At 35.3% G+C, this 23,861-nt stretch overlaps 1 protein-coding gene across 1 annotated transcript in view; it reads left to right on the top strand.

The window, feature by feature from the left end:
• The first annotated feature begins 22,884 nt into the window (after window positions 1–22,884).
• LOC145688051 (inactive phospholipase C-like protein 2) overlaps window positions 22,885–23,861 on the top strand; it is a 662,718-nt gene continuing 661,741 nt past the window's right edge. Inside the window, exon 1 of the mRNA XM_081761756.1 lies at window positions 22,885–23,031. Within this exon, the coding sequence (XP_081617882.1) occupies window positions 22,902–23,031 (130 nt within the window). The 5' untranslated portion in view covers window positions 22,885–22,901. The remainder of the gene's footprint in view (window positions 23,032–23,861) is intronic.

The raw sequence follows: 23,861 nt of genomic DNA, 5'->3' as shown, positions 1-23,861 counted from the left end.
TAATAGTTTCACTGTATATAATAATAATGACTAAATATCTAACTAACTAACTCTATGCCCTATGGAACTCGGAGGTTCAATGCCGAGCTCACAAAAGCTCTCCATTGACTACTGTCCTTAGGCAACTGGATCCAATTTCTACTTTGTATTCCTATTTCTGAGAGATCAATCTTAACATTGTCCACCCATCTGCATCTAGGCTTTCCTAAAGAACGTTTCCCGATTGAATTTCCACTCAAAACTTTGAAACCGTTCCTACTTTCTTCCATTCTCGCTACATGACCTGCCCACTTGAGCCTTCTAGATTTGCTGACTCTAAGTATGTTTGCTAAATTGTATAAATTGTGCAGTTTCTTGTTATGAAGTTTCCGCCATTTCCCATTCCCGTTCCTCTTGGATGCGAATATTTGTCTCAGGATTGTATATAATAATAGAATAATAATATTAATACGAAAAATTGTTGCTACTTCACGGAGAAATACAGAGGCTGGCCACTACTTTGTTAAGGATTTAAAAAAAAATCGAGCAAAATATTTATTGGAAAATAAATTAAATTTACTGAAGAAATTTGCAGATAATGCAGGCTAGCGCCTATCTTATAGCAATAATAATATTGATTATTTAAAATATGCATCACACGTTGCTTGCATGAGTGGAAACCCTGAGTGTGTACAGCTCTAGTTGAGAAATATGTGAACATAGTAGCTTTCTTGTGGATCAAGAATAAGACGATAGGGTAATGGGTCTTTGGAAAGTGCGTGACAGCGGCTTTACTGGGTTAACTTAAGATCTGGATTGGATTGAACAAGGTAAGATTCGTGGCAATTTCATTTTCTTCAGCAACGAATATTCGAGTTTCTTAGATAATGCGTTGTATGACACAGTCATCTGTGTAGAAGGAATCATTTTATTTTATATTTAAATTAAGTGGCATGGCTAATCTTCATTAAGTTAAGAAATGATATTAAAGAATACGACAGTCAAATAAAAATTGTCTATTACATATCAGGACTGACAAAATACATAACAGTTTGTCGCTTGATTCAATTTGAATAATCGTACTATAATTTGCAAATATTTTTTTTTCTATAAAAATCAATAGTAACAGTGTAGAAAACATGAAGATATAAAATTTTTAGTTGTATACTGATAGAGATAGCTTGTATTAACCTGATTTTTATATCACTACTTTTACGAGTTATTCTAAGTTTTGACGTGATTAAAGGAAAGAAAAGAGCATCTTTGGTAATCATTGACACAAAGTTTATTGTCTCCTTTCGTACATTTCGGGTCTGAATCAAACATTCTCATTTATGTATATATATATATATATATATATATATATATATATATATATATATATATATATATATATATATATAAATTATACTTTCTTTTTCAATAGACAGTTCTGGCGCGTGACGGAAGTTCAAATTTTTGCAGTTTAATAAATAAGTTAGGATATACTTATCATTATGGCCCGGATTTTTATGTAAAAACATATTTTTTTCATACACGTACAAACCCAAAACAAAGTTTATCATCCCAATTAAGAGTCTGCAAGTGTAAATTACAAATTTTGTTTAACATAAAAATACATATTTTCTGAAAAAAAAATGTAAATAAATATTTTGGACATTTTTGTAATACACACGTATTTTAAATAATTTTCCGTTATTTTATTCTAAATTTCACAACGTTTTTTTTCTTCTCGAAAGAAATTAACATGCGGAAAAAAATAGGCTACATAAATCTATCCATCGTATTTACAAGCAATTTCCCAAGTGCAGAAACAGCGTCGTCATAAATTCTGCTTACCTGTACTGATGTAACTTGTGCCAAACAAAGCGTTTCTAAAGGAGCGGTTTATAATTTGAATACTGAGACGAGGACTAGTGACCCTAGGTGAAGGAGAGTTAATCGTAGGCACAGCACTATCTTTTGTATTACTAATATTACTAAATAAGAAGTGTTTCGTTGCAGTGTGTTATCATTGCCTTCACCATCACGTGATTCTGTTGGCGTTAGAAAAGTGGCAAATGATATAGTAGGTGTACTGAAAAATGATGAAATAATTTCCAAACGTTTCTTGCTAGATATCTAGCCTCTAAAGAACTTTCAGTTATGAATTATGTGACAATTGCCACGATGTTCAATGAATCTTTGCACATTTTGTGGCCGAATGGTGTGACATGTTGCAATGTTTTTTTTTGTTTTTTTTTCTGACTGATTGTGTTTCTTGCATGAGGAAAGTTGGTGAATCTCTTTCTGTATGCTACCCTAATATGATTCACGTTTCATGTGTCGTACACGCCTTACATCGATTGTCAAAAAAATTCGAACCCGTTATCCTAAAGTGGACAAGTTAGTGTCAAAGGAGAAAAAGGTTGCGTAAAATCGCCAACTAGAATTAAACTTTTCAAAGAAACAAATCGTGAATTTTCACTTCTTTCAATACCCGTAATCACGCTGTGGGGCACCCGACTTAATGCAGTACTATATTTTGCGGAGAATTTTGAAGCATTTGTATATGTAGTAACTAAACTAAATACAGACGATGCTTCATCCATTGAAATTGTTCAAAATTTTGTGACAGTGGCTTGAAATGTGACTGGGCTTTTATATCTGCCAATTTCGGTTTCTTGACTCACTCTATAAAGAAACTAGAAACTACGAAAGGTTTATTGAGTACTTTGGTTAAGGAAGTACAGTGCGTTGAAAGAAAGTGAATGTTCTTAGTGTTTCGAAAGCTGAAGCTGTAAGAAAAAAATGTAAGGGTTTGTTTGAGAAAAACATTTTTTTATAAAACCCTATGTAAAATATCTGAAATATTGGAAGGCAAAAACACAAGTGAAGCTGATGGTATGAATATTCGTGATATGTGCCTTTTCAAATACGCGAAGTTAACATCGTGTGATACAGAACGTTCCTTTTCGCAATACAATACATTATTACGTGACAATAGGCATGGCTTTACGATGGACAGTTTGGAAAAGACGTTAGTTACTCATTTCAATGCTCATGGAATTTCAATATCTGATGACTAGGAGCTATTGGTGAGTATCAGTATTTATTTTTCTTTTGTTGGGCGTTTTCCCATACTTTTCCTTATTTTGTGTTAACTATTTTTTTTAATTTTAGCAAATATTTTTTTTTTCATTTTTAGCATATAAAAATACATATTTTAGAGTTTTTTGCACATAAAAATCCGGGACCTACTTATCATAGTAATTAATATATAGACAACATTATTATTATTATTAATATTAATAATTATTGTTATAAAATACTATTATTATAATATAATAATAATAATAATAATAATAATAATAATATAATATATGTATTTTCAACACCATGTTTGAAAAAAAGACTGTCATTTAATGGATTAAGTGTTGCATCTTTTTATTATTTAGAAGAAATAAAAACTACCTCTGGCCTAGAACACTTTTCGTTGATACGAAAGTTCATTACATAAACTTACCATTAAATTCTGCTTATAGGATTTGATACGTCATGTTTTCGTGTCAAGAATCTATCGCAATACGAGGCAAGCTAGATGTCTGGTACGAACGAAATGCATTTCCCTGTATATAAACCTACAATTTCTTTATATTAACTCAAATATGTACGTAATTTCGATTAACCTAAAATAACTACTTCACGATATCCCTGGTGAATACAGTGATATAAAGCTTATGACATTGAAAATAACCTGGTAAAGCAAGAGTTCTTATTTCGAATCCCAAGAGGTATTATCAATACCTCTTGCCATTTTTAAGAGAGAGACTTACAGAAAGTTGCAGATGCCACACGTTATACCCTTGCGGACAGACTATGGTAATGACAAATTAATTGCAAGCCTGTCAAAGTGCATATTGATTTAAATCAGGCTTATTTCAGCTAACCGACCATGTTCCTAAATTAGGGCTAATTTTGCTTCGAAGTAAAATTAGTTGACCTCAGTCTAGTCATAACTTGAAAGTCTCAGTCTGCTCGTAGCCTTAATACTTGTTCTAAGTCTTCATTTTAGAAAATTACGTGTGATGCAAGAGGTGGACAGATGAAATTTGTTTTGCATTTATCGAATTCCCGTCATTACAATCAAATTTATCCATACCATGGTTCCCCAACAGAACGATGCGATAATAGAGTAAACTGCAGATAGTATGACTGTCTTCTCTAGGTTTCAGCTTACGATAATGCAAAAACACTCACCTCTGTTGCATTTTCAAACACGTTTTTTTGTAATTGGTATGCAATTAAAATTTTGAATTCTGCTATTCAGGTGACGACATAATAAACAATCCATTCAATCAGTTAATTTTCCCAATCTACATCTTAAATGACAGAATCTTTTACAGAATGGAAGAAAAAAGATCCTATGTTATATAATATAATATAATAACATTGAAAGTGACTATGTTTCTGACTCTTAATCTCTTGAACCACCCAACCGATCTCGATCAAATTTTTGACGTAGACGCAGTTCTGACATGGAAGTGTTTTTGGCTATTCACTTTGACGATAGAAAGGGGAGGAGGGGGAATTAAAAAAATAATAAAACTTAACAGCTCTTGAACCAAACGACTAATCTCGATCAAATTTTCAACATAGATGACGTTCGGGCCTCAAACAAGTTTTGCTATTTCACTTTGACGGAACAACACAGGGGAGCGCGAGGAGAGATAAATATACAGAAATCAATAAATATAAAAATAAAAGTGACCATGTTCGTTCGTTAATAACTCTTGAACCACCAGATCGATCTCAATAACATTTTCAAGATAGATGAAGTTCGAACCTGGGAGGAGTTTTGGTATTTCATTTTGATGGTAGAACTTAGGGGAGGGGGAAGAGAGAAGGGGAAATATGTGAAAATAAATAAAACTTAACTCTTGAACCACCCGTCCGATCTCGATCACACTTTCAGCATAGATAAGGTTCTGTCCTGAGATGTTTTCTTCATTTAACTTTTACAATGTAACCAAGGGGAGGGGGGAGATATATGTAAAAAAAATACTGTGTTTGTAAATTCATCACGCTTAAACCAGCCGACCGATCTTAATCAAATTTTCAACATATACGAGGTTCGGACCTAGGGGGGGGGGTTATCATATCTCTTTGACGGTAGAGCTTAGGGGAGGGAGAATGAAGGGAGAGATATATAAAAATAAATAAAAATTAATAACTCTTGAACCACTCGACCGATCCCGATATGGTTCAAGGCCTGGAAAGTTCATTTTTTTGTAATATTTTCACTTTGACGGTAAAACCTAGGGGAGAAGAGGGGAAGGGGAGATTAATATATAAAAATAAGTAGAATTCAACTGAACTACCCAACCGATCTCGATCAAATTTTCAACATAGATGACATTCGGGCCTGGATAACTTTTATCATTTAACTTTGAGGGTGCAACGTTAAAATACATGTAGGAGGAAATACATGTAGAAATAAAAATAAAAGAGACTGTCAATGTGACTTCACTCTTGAACCACCCGACCGATCTCGATCAAATTTTCAACATAGATGACATTCGGGCCTGGATAACTTTTATCATTTAACTTTGAGGGTGCAACGTTAAAATACATGTAGGAGGACATACATGTAGAAGTAAAAATAAAACAGACTTTCTATGTGACTTCACTCTTGAACCACCCGACCGATCTCGATCAAATTTTCAACATAGATGAGGTTTGGGCCTGGGATTTTATTTGTTTATTCACTTTGACGATAGAACTTAAGGGTGGGAGATGCGAGGGGGAGACATATAAAAATAAAGAAAACTTAATAACTCTTAAACCACCGCACCGATCTCGATCAAATTTTCAACCTAGATGAAATTGGAATCTGGGATGTTTGTCATATCACTTTGATGGTGTAACTTAGGGGAGGAAGAAAGAAATGTGAAAATGATCGAAGATGACTGATATTAATGTCGAATCTATAGTTTTTGGGGTCGCTGAGATGAACAGTGATACTTCCGATGCCGTGCCCCGCAACATGGGGAAGGTAGAGCGATATATAAATGTACCCGAAAGTGACCAATATCAAAGAGCGCTTTAGAAATAATGAAAATGACTGACTAACGGAACATGTTTATATTTTTTTTCTTAATTTAACCCAGCGAAGCGGGTAATTGATACAAATATATATATATATATATATATATATATATATATATATATATATATATATATATATATATATATATATATACAGGGTGCGGGAAACGTCCCGGAACGGTCCAATATCTCTCGAAATATATAGATCAGCAAAACAATACAAAATAAGTTTTATATATTTTAAATAAAGCTATCCAATGATACCAGAATCAATCCCTATCGTCACCCCATTCGGGGATACGGGGAGTAACTTTAATATTTTAAATTTGAACCCCCATTTGTTATTGCATATTTTGATTCTTCAGGCAAATGACGGAGATTTCACCCATAATTCAAAACAGTGGCTTTACGGATGGGGCTTGACTCGACACACAAGAAAGGAGGGGTACCAACACATTATGAACATGCAACTTATCAGTCCCGTACTCCGTGGCCATACAATAGCGTGCTGGACTGCGGCGTCTGAGGTCGTGTGTTCGATTCCCGCGTAGAGTAAATTTTTTTATGTGTATTTTTTGTACTCAAATAATGAATTGATACATTTTAACTTTGATAAAAATAATCTATTTGTCCGACAACTTGGACGTAGTAGCTATCTGCCACTTGGGGTGCTTGATTAACGTGAGTCCCCTCGCCTCTCACAATTCGGGATGGTTGTTTAACGTGAGTCCCCTCGCCTCTGACAAATCCGGGTGCTTGATTAACGTTAGTCCCCTCGCCTCTCACAAATACTGAAACATGAAAGAAATTATGTCCGAAAATATTCAAATTGGCTACCTGCCCGTTCTTGGCAATGTGCTAACCGAAAATACACTTCTTGCGAAAGAGTTTCCAATACCTCTGGTGTTATCGACTTTGTAAGATTGCGTATTCTCTCTCTCAGCTCGGCAATATTTTCCGGTTTGGTCTCGTAAACCTTACTTTTTAAAAATCCCCAATAAAAGAAGTCAAGAGGGGTTAAATCAGGTGAACTTGGTGGCCACTCCATTGCACCTCTCCGACCAATCCATCTTCGAGGGAAAATATTATTTAGCAAATTCCGTACAGCAAGCGTATAGTGCGGTGGAGCTCCATCGTGTTGAAACCATACACGGTCAAATGCATTTCCAACGATTTCTTGTATTGCAGGTATTATTGTGTTCTGTTGCATATTGAAATACCTTGCACCATTCAAATTTCCGTAAATAAAAATTGCCCAAAAATACGATTACACAAAAGTCTTGCTCAAACGTTGAGTTTCTGCTAATACTGACTATGAGAATATCTCATCCAGTGAGGATTTGTATCAGACCAATACCTCATATTATGCCTATTGACAGAACCATTTAACTCAAATGTCGCTTCGTCAGTGAAACAAGTCCAGAAAAAAATAACTATCATCATTAACATACCGTTGCATCATAATGTCGCAAAATTCAAGTCTACGATCAAAGTCATCCTTTGCAAGTTCTTGTACTTACTTAATTGTATAAGGATGATATTTTTGCAACTTGAGAACATTACGAACTGAACGTTCACATGCTCCATGTTGGGCTACTTTCTTGGTCGATGTATGACAATTGTCTTGAAAATGTAGTAACACTTCCAATGACCTTTCATCATTTGTCGCAGTTTGAGGTCTTCCAGATCTTGGTTCGTCTTTAACCGAACCCGTTCGTTCAAAACGAATCACTGTCCGAAATACAGTGATTTTGAGATAGGTTGTCGTTCTGCATGAGTGTCATTGAATAAATCTGCATCTTCCTGGTATGATCGTAGTTTATCTCCATATCCCCTCATCATAAGGATAGTTATTCTTTCTCTTTCCAAAAGAGACATTGCCGAATAATTAGCGGTGGAGCTAAACAAACAACTCAAAACAGACCTAATAAATTGATAAAGGCTAATTCACCTATGGATTTGACAGCAAAGTACAAAGCTGAGCTTTACTCTCAACAAAAGATGTATGCAAGTTAAACTCTGCAAGCAAACTGAAGTCTGACCAATTGGACTGCCTTCTACTACATGCATAGGTCGCACAAGTCGCTCGCTATAAGCGTGTGACCTGAAATCGACACTGTTATTCCCTGTGGCCACACGATCAGCGTGCTTCCCTTTAAGGTCCGGAGTTCGATCCTCGCTCAAGGCAACATTTTTTTTTACTTCCCGAATAATAATTTCATATGTTTTAACTTCAATTAGTACTTTATTCAAGTTACATTAAATACAAATTTTGATAATTGCTTTCCAAACTAGCTTTATGAAGTGGTTCTTAATAGTAGGCTTATTAGGATTAGAGTTCATAGGGTTATTTACAGCAAAATCACCATTTTTGTAGCAATTTGTATTTTTTATAAGTTAATAAATGCTGGAGAAATACATTATTTTTTTTAGCAAAGTTAAAATGTATGAATTCAATATTTCAGTAGAAAAATTACAATAAAAAAATTACTCTGCGCAGAAATCGAACTCTCAACCTCTACGTCCGCAGTCCATTACGCTAGCCATACGGCCACGAACTACAGGACAAACAGATCGCGATTTCACAATGTATTGGGACCCATTCTTTCTTGTGTGTCGATTCAAGCCGCATGTGTGATGCCACTGTTTTCAATTCTCGGTGAAATCACCGCACTTTGTCTGAAAAATCAAAATATGCAATAAGAAATGGGGGTTCCCATTTAAAATTTTAAAGTTACCTTCTGTACCCCCGAAGGGGGTGGCGATAAGGGGTTGATTCTGGTATCACTGGATAGCTTTTTTAAAAAAAATATGTAAAACATGTTCTGTTTTCTTTTGCTGATTTGTATATTTCGAGAGATGTTGGACCGTTCCGGGACTTTTTCCGCACCCGGTATATAATTTAGAATGAGCACAGCAGGAGCTGGTGGTGGTGTCTAGAAGGCAGACAATTTGTTTCTTAGTGCGCACACCACAGGCTGCAGTTTCCTCGCAGCAGGGCGTTGGTAATGCCTGGATTAGCCTAACAGAGTGTTTTCTAAAGTGTCTTCCATGCATCCCTTCGGGATTACAGAAAAGGTGCTTAAAGAGTACACATAATGCCAGAACTACGCTATACTGTAATACAGGGTATTAATCAGACAGAAAAAAGTTTGAAAAACAAAAAGTAACTCGAACGTAAATATAACAATTAAGTTTTTATTTCGTTTTAAGATTTAGTTTTATGAGCAGTCAAATAACGTTGAGAAAAATACGTAAAATTGTGTTAAATGGAATAGTACGAGCGAATGAAAAAAAAAAAGCTAAAACAATTTACTATTTCAACCCGATACTATATATTCAAACCTCAGTTAAATTATAGAAAAGAATACATTATACGATAAACTAAGAATTGCTCAAAGTTATACCATTCCCAGTATATTTCATACATTACACATATTGGAAATTTCATGCACTATTTCGCAAGCTAGCATTCTCGCGGAATCTAACGTATTATTATAAATAGGACTTGGATTTTTAGTGCTGCACCAAATTGTATGATTTGGTGGCGGTGTAGTTGTGGAAACAATTGTTTTAAGTTAGCAGATTACTTTCGGAGTTCCAAACTTGAAATTTATGTCCATCAAATTCCACCGAAAACAACCTTTTTCCCTCAGTCAAGAAATTCTTACACAAATAAGCACCTAATTTTAAAATTGCACACGTTATCCGTACATATTCTACTGAGATACAGTCGGTCTCAGTTCTGTCGCGTTTCCCGCTAGTATTAACTTTGATTTATTATGTGCAGTGGCGGCTGCTCGAGAGAAGCCAATGGTGCTACCGTAAATAAGACAAAAATAGTATCTATTTCTTAGTAAAAAAGATAAATATAATAAATACATTTAATATACATTAATTGCAGCATCAACACTGCTTATGAGAAGCTGGTTTGAGTCACTTTCATGAGCTCAGAATCACTTGCGCGGCAGATTTCTCCTGGCTCTCCCGTAGGGTTTGAAAACTGTTGTGCGCAAGTGCGTTATTCGGGGTTCAATTCAAAATACGGAGAAATGACTAGCATCCAGGAAACTGAAATAATGAGTTTAATACGATTCTTTTTTTAAAAAAAAAAAAAAAACATACCCTCCCAAAATTTGAGTAGCATATATAGGGTGCATCATATATAATATCCAACCGTGATAACTAAGAAACCAAAAAAAAAAAAAAAAAAAAGAGAGAGAGAGAGACAGAGAGAGAGAGAGAGAGAGAGAAACGCAAAACTTTACACGAAGTAACTATAAGGAGGGGAACATTTTTGCACAATTAAACAGGAACACAAAAAAACATTGTTGCCAATCAATAAAAAAATTATGTTTCCTCAAATGGCACTCCTCCAAATTGTTACATACAGTGTCTGCTATATATATATATATATATATATATATATATATATATATATATATATATATATATATATACTGTTTAAGAAAATAAGCTATATATAAATGTCTTTAATTAAATTTTAACTGAAAATAATTGAGAATGCTGACATCTGTTGGGCGAAAAACCATACTACAACATACTTAAATTTCAGATCAATTGTCAATGCCAGTATCCTGATCTAGGATGACAAAGAGGGGGCGCGGTGGCTGTGGTAGAGCGTTCACCTCCGGTGCTTGGGGTCCCTGATTCGATCCCAGCTCGCGCCGTGTGGACTTTGTGGTGAACAAACACCGTGCTCGTGGGTTTTCTCGGGGTTCTCCCGTTTCCTCCCACTTTCTTCATTCCACCATTTCACTCATCTCTCATCATCACCGTTTCCTTTAGCCTAACCGGCATAAACGTGGGACGTAAAACTTAAGGATGACAAAGAGTGTATACATTTTTCTGGCGGACTCTGTATTCCAAATCAACATGCCAAACGAAAACTGAAAGTACCATATTTATTATAGTATGACAAACATCTAAAGTTTGTAGGCCTCCGGCTACGGTAGGTCCCATAGTTTAGGAACTATGGACATTTGAAGTTCATTTTTTTTAGGATTTCGGCAGCCTATATTTTCGAAAGGAAGCATTTGTGCACCCAGGTTGGTCTATACATTTTGTCTTATCTTGGTGTCAGGAATCATCTCCCAAACATTGTCGGTGTTGTTTTGAAACACCCGATATATAATATAATATAATATAATATAATATAATATAATATAATATAATAGGTATTCTGCCAGTATTGGCAGGTCACTTGCTGCAACTGAGAAGCTTTCATGGTGCATTGTCTGCATGGTCTTCCGCTGATGTTTTCGACTTTGAATAAACGGGAGTGAAAGTAGTACTGCGAACTTACCAATAACTAACCTAGGCTTATCTTGATCGCTGAAATCTCCTGGGAAGAAATGTCTAGCTTCGGGAGATCTTCACCCGGGTCATCTCCTAACATTGAACTGAATTAAATTCTATGGGCCTTATGCAGAGTCGTTCTGACGCGTGAATAGTGCCACCTAAAGAGTTCGACTACCATATGTTTCCAGTAGTAGTCAGGCCTTTAGTAGGACACTAATCATACGTCAAAACGACTGTGCATAAGGTCGTATAAATTTGAAGTATCCAGACTCTTTAGAACACACTCTATATTGATTAGAAATGTGCTAGTGTTGTATTAGTGGGTGACTTGGTACCAAATATATTTTTCACATATATTTTTATCCCAAAATATATGATATTTTTTGAAGTGATTCAACTCTTCCATGCAGTTTATATTTAATATATATAATGAGAATCATGAATGTATTAACCATAAGGATGCTTGCATAATGTCATGCTTCTCGTCTTGTTTTCCACACGAGGAGCAGGTGTGACTGCTGTTGAAAAAGCGAAATATCCATAACGGAACGTACACAAAACTAGTAATAACTAAAAACATTATTGCAGAATATTAATACAGCATACTGTGAAATTCCCCATTTTCAGTTCTTTTATGAGGGTAATAACACTAAACAAAGCTCTCTTGCAGGGAAAATGCTCAACAAACTCTCATCGAAATATCTCCAAATCGAGTACAAAATGTGATTCCATTGTTATCATATTGTCTTCATTTCACTATCTATTTATCTATATATCTATATGGTAGCGTACTCTCACCAGCAAATGCTCTTGAAGCAACTATTTGAAAATGAACATTTTCCACTGTCGCTGCACTACTTTTATTACGGTATTAGCACGATGTAATTAGCTTTAAAATAAGACTACTGCTACTACTAGTAGTAGTAGTAATACTACTACTACTACAACTAATAATAATAATAATAATAATAATAATAATAATAATAATAATAATAATAATAATAATAATAATAATAATAATAATAAACTTTATTTTACGTGCTGAGAACAGCTAAAATACAGCAAAAATACAGCACTTTGTCTTATTCTACATTATTTTAGCAATGAATATATAGTACTTGTAATAAAATTATGTTTACATCTATATCATAAATTATTAATAATAAAAACATTGACAGTGTAGTGTACGTCAATCATTAAAACAAAGAAGTGTCAAAAATTAAAAGTAAAAAAAATAAAAATAAAAATAAAAACTACTAAGTTATATTTAATAATAATAATAATAATAATAATAATAATAATAATAATAATAATGTTTCCAATCCCCAAGATGTTGCACCTTATCTCCGATGCAGAAACCAGATAATAGTAGCACGGATGAAACTCGTGAAACAAATGACCAAGGGTATTTCTTGAGAACCCGTAAATATAAAACTCATCCAATCGAAATAGAACTATATCTGCAAATGAAATAATAATAATTAATAACGAGAGAATCGTGACAAAATAATTAAAAAATAATAATAATAATAATAATACTAATACTAATAATAATAATAATAATAATAATAATAATAATAATAATAATAATAATAATAATAATAATAATACCCTGTAGCGTATTAAAGCTGCTTCATTAACATGACATTTCTATAAATATATTTTACTGCCTGTCTTCTTATAGCATGATAGCAAATATTTACCTGTGATACAAATTGAGTGAAATGTGATATTTCAGAATAAAACAAGGCATCGTATTGCGCTAGGCCTTGTAAAGCAAAAACTCTTAATCTACTAAATTTATATTAATTACTCAAAGTATACGTTATTATTATTATTATTATTATTATTATTATTATTATTATTATTATTATTATTATTATAGTTTATTTTATATTTTTTGGAAGTTAATCCGCCCTATTAACAATTTATTGGGAGCAAATAAAGTAACACTATTGCTAGATATTTGCAAATCTATTACAGTAATTCATATTTAATTAACATGTATGTATGTATTCATACGTAAAAATTTACATAATTAATATGTGAAATAGTGGTAAGCAGTATCCATAAAATTACATAATTCAATAGTTTTGGTGAGCTCTGTGCCGAAACATTCCCATGAATATATTTCAATCCTCCTCCGACATACACTCACTTCGACTCTTATGATTTCACATCCTGATCAGAACCACGAGAGCCACGTTGAAGCCGTAGTGGCTCAGTAGTAGAGATTTCACCTCTGGTGCATGGGATCCTTGGTTCGATCCCAGATCACTAAGAGGACTTTGTGGTAAACAAACAACGTGCGCGTGGGTTTTCTCGGGATTCTCGCGTTTCCTCTTACTTTATTCATTCCACCATTGCATTCATTTGCCATTATCACCGTGTCCTTTAGCCTAGCCAGCCTAATCGTGGGGCGTAAAACTTAAAGATTTCATACGAGAACTAAGTAATATATATAATATTAATAATAATATATATATATATATATATATATATATATATATATATATATTAATATATATATATATATATATATATATATATATATATATATATATATATATATATATATATAATATTAAGAGCGGTGTTTGTGAACAAAAACTTCAGATCCAAATTGAAAGTGACTATGTTTGTGACTCTTACTGCCTTATGCACAGTCGTTTTGACGTATGGTTAGTGTCATACTAAATGCCTGACTTCTGCATGAAACATATGTTAGTCGAACAGTTTAGTATGGTACTGATCCCGCGTCAGAAGGACTCTGCATATGGCCCATAATCTCTTGTACAATCCGCGGCAAAAAACCTGCAACATGAGGATGTAAGTTTATTGCGAAACTACGCCTAGCAGCACAGGGAATGAACTTAACGTCTAAGTGGAACGAATCATGCCAGGATAAACCTCGGTCTCCTCCCGTTCACACTTATTTTGGAGCAAAAGACTTCGTCATTTCACAATAAACTTATATGCTCATGTTGCAGGTTTTTTGCCGCGGATTGTACCACCTGACCGATCTCGATCAAATTTTGGCGTAGATGTAATTCTGGCCTGGGAGTGTGTTTAGCTATTCACTTTGATGGTAGAACTTAGGGGAATTATAAAAAAAAAAAAACAAATAAAACTTAATCTACCTTATGCAGAGTCCTTTTGACGTATGATTAGTGTCATACTAAAGGACTGACTACTGCAGGAAACATATGTTAGTCGAGCTCTTTGGTAGGGCACTAATCATGCCTCAAAACGACTCTGCATAAGGCCCAATAACTCTTGAACCAAACGGCCAATTTCGATCAAATTTTCAACATAGGTGAAGTTCGAACCTGGAAAGTTTTATTATTATTATTATTATTATTATTATTATTATTATTATTATTATTATTATTATTATTTCGATTTGATGGTAGAACTTAGGGATAGGGGAGGGAAGGAGGGTAAATATATGGAAATGAATAAAACTTAATGGGTGGTATGCAGAGTCATTTTGACGCATGATTAGTGCCATACTAAAGAGTTCGACTAACATAAGGTTCCTGTAGTAGTCAGACTTTTAGTATGACGGTAATCATACGTCAAAACGACTCTGCATAAGGCGGAATAACTCTTGAACCACCCGACCGATCTCGATCAAACTTTCAACATAGATAAGGTTCGGACCTTGGATGTTTTCATCATTTTACTTTCACGGCACAATGTAGGAGAGGGGATGGGGGACATATATATCAAAAGAATAAAAATAAAAGTGACTGTCTCTGTAACTTCATCACGCTTAAACCACTGAACCGATCTTAATCAAATCATCAACATAGATGAGGTTCGGACCTCTGGTGTTTTTTTATCATATCCCTTTGTCGGTAGAACTTGGGTAAGTGGAGGGGAGGAGAGAGCTACATAAAAATAAATAAAACTTAATAACTCTTGAGCCACCTGACCGATCTTGATCAAAATTTCAACATAGATGGCGTTCGAGCCTAGAAAGTTTTCTTTTTAATATGTTCACTTTGACTGTAGAACCTAGGGGAGTAGGAGGGGAAGGGGAAATTAATATATAAAAATAAATAGAACTTAACTATTGAACCACCCAACCGATCTCGATCAAGTTTTCAACATACATGACATTCGGGCCTGGGATATTATTTTATCGTGCCGTGCCCCGCTATATAGGGAGGGAAGAGGGATATAAAAGAAATCACCGAGAATGACCAATACGAAAGAGCGCTTTAGTAATAGTAAATACGGAACGTATTACTATTTTTCCTAATTTAACCCAGCGAAATCGGGGTGCGTTTTAGATTCGAGGACGTCTTAAATTAGAGTAATTATCGAGAAACTCTTAATTAAGAATATTATTAACGTATTATTGAAACTACTTTGTTGCCAAACATATTTTAAATTTTGTATCATATTCAATCATTCAGACAGGGGCCGCGGTGGCTCATTGGTAGAGAGTTCACCTCTGGTGCTTGGGGTCCCGGGTTCGATCCCAGCCCCCACCAAGTGAACTTTGTGGTGAACAAACACCGTGTGCGTGGGTTTTCTCGGGGTTCTCCCGTTTCCTCCCACTTTCTTCATTCCAGCATTTCATTCATTACTCATCACCGTCTCCTTTAGCCTAACCGGCATAACTGTGGGACGAAAAACTCAATAATTTCATTTTTTTTCAATCTTTCAGACAACAATAGTGTTCTGCGCTTGTGCAGGACGTGAGGGTTTGCTAGTCTTCTTGAATACTTGGAGCTCCATGTAAATCTGAGTAAACCGAAGACTTATGAACAGTGGTCAAGTTGCAAATAAGTCACTACCACTATGTTCATATGCTTAAGCTTATTATAGATATAGTTTAGGGGAATTTATTGAACAAGTTACCGCTTTTCATTGTCGCTCGATTGTACCTTAATTTGATTTTGTCATGAAAATCTAGGACACTGTATATTGTACAAATTCAAGTGAATTCATTCGATTGGATTCGTACTTGGCGTCGTGATAGACCTTGACCTATATTAGCATGTGAAGCATTATGCTCAGCAGTCTTTTGGTTTCTGAGTTATGGACGGTGAACTTTTAAATGATATTTTCGAAAAGAAGAAAACATCACCGTAACTCGTGCGATCAAGGTCAAGCTTGGAATGGCCGTAGATCTTGACCTGCTATAAAAGCATGTGAAATATGTATGCAGGGTTGTGATTTCTGATTTATGCACAATCAGAGTTGTAAACAGGGCCGAACGGTGGCCCAAATCGAAAACTGTTTCCTACAAAATTTGTTTCGTTTTTCAAGGACTATTGAATGAGGTATTATCCAATACATGTTCCCATTTGAAAATTTGCAGTTGGCCCCTGGTCCCCCCCTGAAGGAGGGCCCTGAGGGTTACCACAATAACACCTAATGTGATGTTCTCTTTGACATTTTCCTATCTCAGTTTTTGTTTCATCTTTTTTTTTATTCTCAGCCGTTTCGGATTTATAAGCCCTGGACGTTTTATCTGAAACACCCTATATATACTATAATATATAATATGGGTGTATCAGACCACCCGTCCCAGACATTTTTCTCGGCTCGTAGTACACGTAGATACTTCAAACAAAAAAAAATGAATGACCAAGTCGTACGTGGAGAATCAAATGGTGATGCTTTCATATCCAGTGGCGTAGCGGAAATATTTCCATGGGGTGTCAACTTCAAAATTTCAGAAATAAAGTGGTATCAATTTAAATTTTTTTGGAATTATTATTGAAAAAGAAAATTTTTATAGGAAACAATTTTCGCTAAAGTCTATGGTTTGCCACCTATATCTTCTTATTTAACGTCAAGAATAATAAAGGAAGATCACATTAATGATAAACATAAAAAATGTATAAATGTAACCCATTGGAAATTTGCGTTGAATGAATACAATAAAGGAAATATCCTATTAAATGCATGGAATAGCAAATACCAACTCTCAAATAGAGTTTTCTACGTTGTTTCATCGAAAAATTTGTACGGAGTGTAGATCGTAGAATGCAGAGTATGCAGTAATATCTCAGCGTTTTTTATGCTATTTTCGCCTAGAGTAATGTAATGTGTTTCATATGTTTAACATGGATGAGACAGGGTTTTAAAAAGTATAGCGGAAGCTCCTAAGGTTTTAGCCGAAAAGAGGAAAGTGTTAGGTTGATGCTATTTTCAGTGTAGGAAAAACATAACCAATATTTCGTTTTTCCTTGCACAAACGCAAGCGTATTATGTGTTACGGTATTAATAACGCTATTTTTAAGAGGACAATAATGATTTCCTTGACTCGACCATGGTGCTTCTCCAGGAAATCTAGTGAAAAAATCAGAATTAGTATATATCAGTGCCGACTTCTTCGTCAAGTGCTTGAAGCACTTCATTTCAGACGCCAAGACCTCAACTGAGCAAGAGGTTCTCCTTTTAGTTGGACCCTGAACTCACCCCAAAATTTTACAAGTCATAAGGTTGGCGAGAGATGATAGCATATTGATGCTTGAATTTTCGGGCACAAGATGCATCGTCCACAACCCCTTGAACCGATCATATTCAAACCATTTCAGCTATACCATGACTTAACAGTTACAAAGTGACATACAAATAATGTTCCTCATCTGGGTCCGTGCCACTTATCTGCTCTTATTGCTGAGGCCTGTCAGCAAGCTGTGGCAATGGAAAAATGCTGTTCCAAAGATATTTGCGCGTGGTTTATCGGTCGGCGTGTTTTTACTGACTTGAATTTTGTCGCAACTGAACTAAATAGAAGTACAATGATTCCGTCGCCCAGCAGGCGTTGCTGAAGTATCACTTGAAATCTTCTAGAAGACGTCCCATACTCTGTAACGAGAACCACAGAACATTCTAAGTGTATCATTAGAAAGTATTTGAAATAAACTTTTACCAACATTTAAGACCACAATACACCAAGTTACGCCCAGGAAGGTAGAGCCCAACGAACTGTCCTGCTGATATCCCGTTCTTAAAAATGAAAGCTTAAAGAAGAGCTGAAGGAAAGAAGAAAAACGTCATTATTTCAGTTTTTAAACAATATGCTGCTATTCTATCTACGTCACAATGTATCACCAATGAAAAGAGAGAACAAAATCTTCCTGAAACAAACAAACGAACAAAAACATGTGAGATTTACTGATTGGATATTGAAATTATACCACAAATATGTGACTGCAAATAAATGACATATAGAAGTGCTATTCTTGACAGTGTGGTGAGAATGATAAAGTTTACCGAATGTAAGAAATGGGTGCATGAATTGTACTCTTGGCCTGCAAATAAATAACACTTCTTTTAATTTTGTTATCTCTGCAAGTAAACGTTGGCTTGTCAGCGTGTCAATAATTATACTCAAAAGGGAACATCTTATATTGATAGTAGCATTACCCAATCAAACAATGCGTAATCTATAGAGGAGTGAGGAAAAGTGAGAAATCCAAAATTTTACGGGCCAACACTCAGGAACACAGGAGATACAGAGGAAAGAAGGATCTAGAATCATGCGAAGATAGCAATGCAAAAGCTACATTGACACAGAAGGAACTTCAAAATGATTAAAGCAATCAACATGACATTTTCACAACAGTATAGTAAACAAACACTGTACCCACAGACTTGCTCAATAACATCATATGCAAAACAGTGTTGCCAACGGAGCACTAAATGAAGTTTTGTTCAATGGCACGGAACAAATATTATAACACATAGCAGATCCAATTATGAGTAGAACCATACCTGTGAAGTCTTGATGTATAGTATTGCCAAGGTTTGAAAATAGGCCTACTGAATTCCTATATGAATCTTGAATGTAGAAGAGGACATACAGTACAGGATTCGAACTAGTTAAACCCAAAATATGAGACCAGAAACAATAATATAATCACAGAAGTACAAAAATAAGGGACGAAGCACAGTGTCGAAACATTTGTGTCCTCTTCTAAAATAGGAATATAGGAATTCATATAGGAATTCCTGTTCATATAGGAATTCATATAGGCCTATCTTCAAACCTTGGCAACACCGTACATCAAGACTTCACAGGTATGGTTCTACTCATAAGTAGATCTGCTAGACGTTATAATTTCTGTTCCGTGCCATTGAACAAAACTTCATTAAGTGCTCCGTTGGCAACACTGCATTCCATATGATGTTATTGAGCAAGTCTGTGGGTACAATGTTTGTTTACTATACTGTTGTGAAAATGCCATTTTGATTACTTAAATCATTTTGAAGTTTTTCTGTGTCAGTGTATCTTTTGCATTGCTATCTTCACATGATTCTAGATCCTTTTGTCCTCTGTATCTCCTGTGTTTCTGAGTGTCGGCCCGCAAAACTTAGGATTTCTCACTTTTCTTCACTCCTCTATCGATTGTGCATTGTTTGATTATGCAATGCTACTATCAATATAAGATGTTCCCTTGTCAGTGTCTACTCAGGTTATGGTTAAAATGCTGAAATATGCATATGTTGTTGTTTTTGATATTATTATTATTAGTGTTCTCGGTGAGTTAGCTATCATTTTCTAAGTTCCCGTCATGCTCGTCGTTTCTGTGTATGGCGGCTTTGAGCTTCCTATTACATGATCCGTGTTATCCCTATTTATACATACATTCACCATGCCAAAGATAAGAGTCTTGATCTGACAGGGCAGAGATTGTGTTACTAATCTCAGCAATACGGTGTCATTTTACGCGTATTTATTTAAATGACGTTCATTGATCACAAATTATCACATGAAAGGTTAGTTTATTTCATAATACAATAATTTCAGGACGAAGGTTACCACCCGATTTTGTTGTCATTGAAACAAAAGGGCCTGTTATATTTCTTATTATTTTACTTGCGATACGGTCTACCGGTCGTGGTGTGGTTTACCAGACTAGTTGCCTAAATGACACCGTTTTGACTGGTTTCAAAATTGCTTATATTTCATGCGTTATAAATTATAATATAAATTTCTCGCATTAAAGAAAGGGAACACATCGTAGCATATATCACAATAATAAACACTTACACAACGTAGTTACTGTGTTTCCATTTAAACTTCATTTATTCCCAAAGCCGATGATGTTTAGGCAACTCTCGCCTAGCTATAGCCAGTTACCGTCTAAAGACAGCTATTAGTAAACAGTCTGATGGTTTTATACCGCTTGCGTATTGATAAATTCTTATCTATGTGCAAGTATTAAAAATACTTTTTTTTTGGGGGGGGGGTTGCTAACTGTCATCTGACATCTTCTACGATCTAAATTTTTATATATACGTAGCTAGAATTAACTACTTAATACACAAAGTCAGTGCTTTGGCAGTTAATGGGTAAATACGCATCTCCCTAACTTTGATGTCACTCAATTTTACTTTTGACGAGTAGTTTTGTAAAGTTAGATTAATTAAGATATGTTTAAATGAATCCCAAAGTAAAGACCGGGTAGGAAAATTTTTGTCCACGAGCTTTCACGTCGAAAATGACCTGAAGCAAGGAGATGCGTTGTCACCATTATTATTTAACTTTGTTCTGGAATACGCTATAAGGAAAATCAAAGATAGCAACCAGGGCCTAGAGTTGAACGGTATTCACCAGGTTATGGCATATGCTGATGATGCAAATTTAATAGGGGGTGATAGGAGAACAATAGAAAGAAATGCAGAGATCTTATTAAACGCTTGCAGGGGACATGGGTTTCGAAGTAAATACAGAGAAATCTAATACATGGAAGTGCGTCGGGACCGTAATACAGCAAATTATAGATGCGTAAAAATATTAAATAATATTTTTGATAAAGTGGATAGTTTCAAATATCTAGGATCAATATTAACAGAGGGAAATCATATCCACGAAGAAATTAAATGTCGACTAAAAGCAGGGAATTCGTGTTACTATTCGGTTCAAAATCTCTTGTCGTCGCGAATTCTGTCGAGGAATTTGAAGCTTAAAATATACAAAACGACAATCAAGCCCGTTCTTTTGTATGGCTGCGAAACATGGTCACTTACTCTGAGGGAAGAACATAGACTGAAAGTATTTGAGAACAAGATCCTGAGACGAATATTCGGACCCAAGAGGAACGGGAATGGGGAATGGCGGAAACTTCATAACGAGGAACTACATAATTTATACGGTTTACCCAACATTGTTAGGGTCGTCAAGTCTAGGAGGCTTAGGTGGGCGGGTCATGTAGCTAGAATGGAAGAAAGTGGAAACGCTTTCAAAGTCTTGACTGGTAGACCAATCGGGAAACGACCATTAGGAAGACCTAGGCGCAGATGGGAGGACAATATTAAGATGGATCTAGCAGAGATTGTAATACAAAGTAGAAACTGGATGCAGTTAGCTAAGGATAGAAGTCAGTGGAGAGCTATTGTGAACGCGGCAGTGAACCTCCGGGTTCCATAGGCTATAGAGTTAGTTAGTTAGTTAGTTAGTTTTGTAAAACAGGCATTTGTTCATCGCTTACTCTGTAAGTATAGACGAAACAGCAACAAAAAAAAATGAAACGTATTTTAGACGAGCAATTTGACAGTTTTCGGCGTGTCAAGTATTTTACATTCAATTTTAGTGGTAGAACCAACGTTCTTCCATTTTGTTGTGCACCAGAATATCCACCAACATCTGCTTGCTATTAACTAAGAACAATGTCTTAGATTAGAAGTGTATAAAAGTCATCCAAGGAAATATAGTGTTAGCGAAGAACGTTATTATCCATTTATAAAACATAATGTTGTTCTTGTTTGGTTGATGTCGCGACAAAACGCTGTAACTTGAGATACATTGTTTTGTCGCTATAAGCATTTTTGAATTTCCCGCCACCGATATTTATGTTCACCAGGCCCAGCATTGAGCTGAGTCAAATACTTTTGAAAATATACCAAAGAGAATTTCGATGTAAGTAGGAAATTAGCCGGTATGTGGCGACTTTACGGCTCTTTTTTTTTTCCTCAAAACTGCTCCGCCAAAGTTGCAGCGTTTTGTCGCGACAGAGTAGTGCATCACCGAGGCAGTGTGGGACGTGAAACCATAGTTTAAGATTGACTCCGGACCACTGTTATGACCACCTCCGTCAAACTTCTCACGTCGAACGTCAAGGACGGGGAGGACAGGAACTGAATTTTTAACTTAACGTCTCACAATTATATCTTTTAGGCAAAGGGGGACGGATGATTAATGAAAGTTAATGATTATGGAAATAACTAATTGAACGAGAATATGGATGGAAATGGGAATAACCCCTTCAAAAGAAGAACGGAAACTATAGTTTTTCATGTAGCATGGGATCGTTCTATGGACCTATCGCACCGGAGACGAGTGTTCTCTCATTGAAATACTGTCCCTAATATTGCAAATTTTAACAAACATACTGACATTATAACTTCATATAGGCCTGATAAAGAATCAAGGGTAATGTGTTGAAATTAGATTATTAAAAAATAAAAGGAAATTTATGCAGTGGAAAACAGAAATTCTAATTTATAGTTTTGTCATTTCAGCTTCCGAATGCCTCCAATACATGATGAATGGTAGTAGCCTTATTAAGGTCCGACCAAACTCCAGACAGTATCATAGATTCTTCACTTTGTCTGAAGATTTAAACGCCATTAAATGGACACCCACCACAAAGAAGTCTTCTAAGGCGATAGGTAAGTTAAGCTTTTCTTGCTTATTCTATTAGGATTTTAGGTTGATTTTCTTAATTTTTCTCTCATCTCGCCCCTTTAGAAAATCACGTCTGTCTTAAGTCCTGGATCCCAAGTGGGACATCGGTTGATATCGTGTCAGTCGTGTGTGTCTTTGTTGACCGAATATATAAATTTAACGCAGTGTTCGAAGAGGGGGGAAAAAGCAGAGGCGGTATGTTTTATTTCGATTTTGACTCTACATACCGGCTATCTAAATGTTCAAATACAGTGAGGGTATGCTGCCTAAAGAATTGCATTTACATTTACAAAACACGGCATTTATAAACATTAAGACAAGAAGATATACACACACATAAGAAAGAAATAATTCAATATGGCACATCACAATACAAACTAGATTAACTTCTTTGAAGACACCTCGTTTTGAAAACAAAAGTTAGGAAGATATAACAAAAATGTCGGTGTTTTAAACCTAGAAATTATTTCTACATAAAAAAATAAAATATTTTTACGTAGAAAGCTTTTCGTCAATTACTGTGTATGGAAATAGATTTATTAAAGGCATTTTAGCAATTACTCTCCAGTGACGGTATGTCTTGATCACTGAAAAACCAGAAGTGGTATGCCTTCATCACTGGAAAGCCAGAGGCGGTATGGCATACCACCGCATACCGTCTCACTTCGACCACTGATTAAACGATTAGTGCAACACTTCTGACATGCTTAATACCAACCCGTGTAGAATGCCGATAACCCACTTGGAAGCCAGAGTTTTAAGTGTCACAACCATACACATAATTCAAATAGTCATAATCATTATCACGACTGTT

This window comes from Thermobia domestica, chromosome 6 (genome assembly GCF_964235325.1).
Source record: "Thermobia domestica chromosome 6, izTheDome1.hap1.1, whole genome shotgun sequence".
Classification (NCBI taxonomy): Eukaryota; Metazoa; Arthropoda; class Insecta; order Zygentoma; family Lepismatidae; genus Thermobia; species Thermobia domestica.
This window is presented reverse-complemented; position numbering and strand designations above follow the sequence as displayed.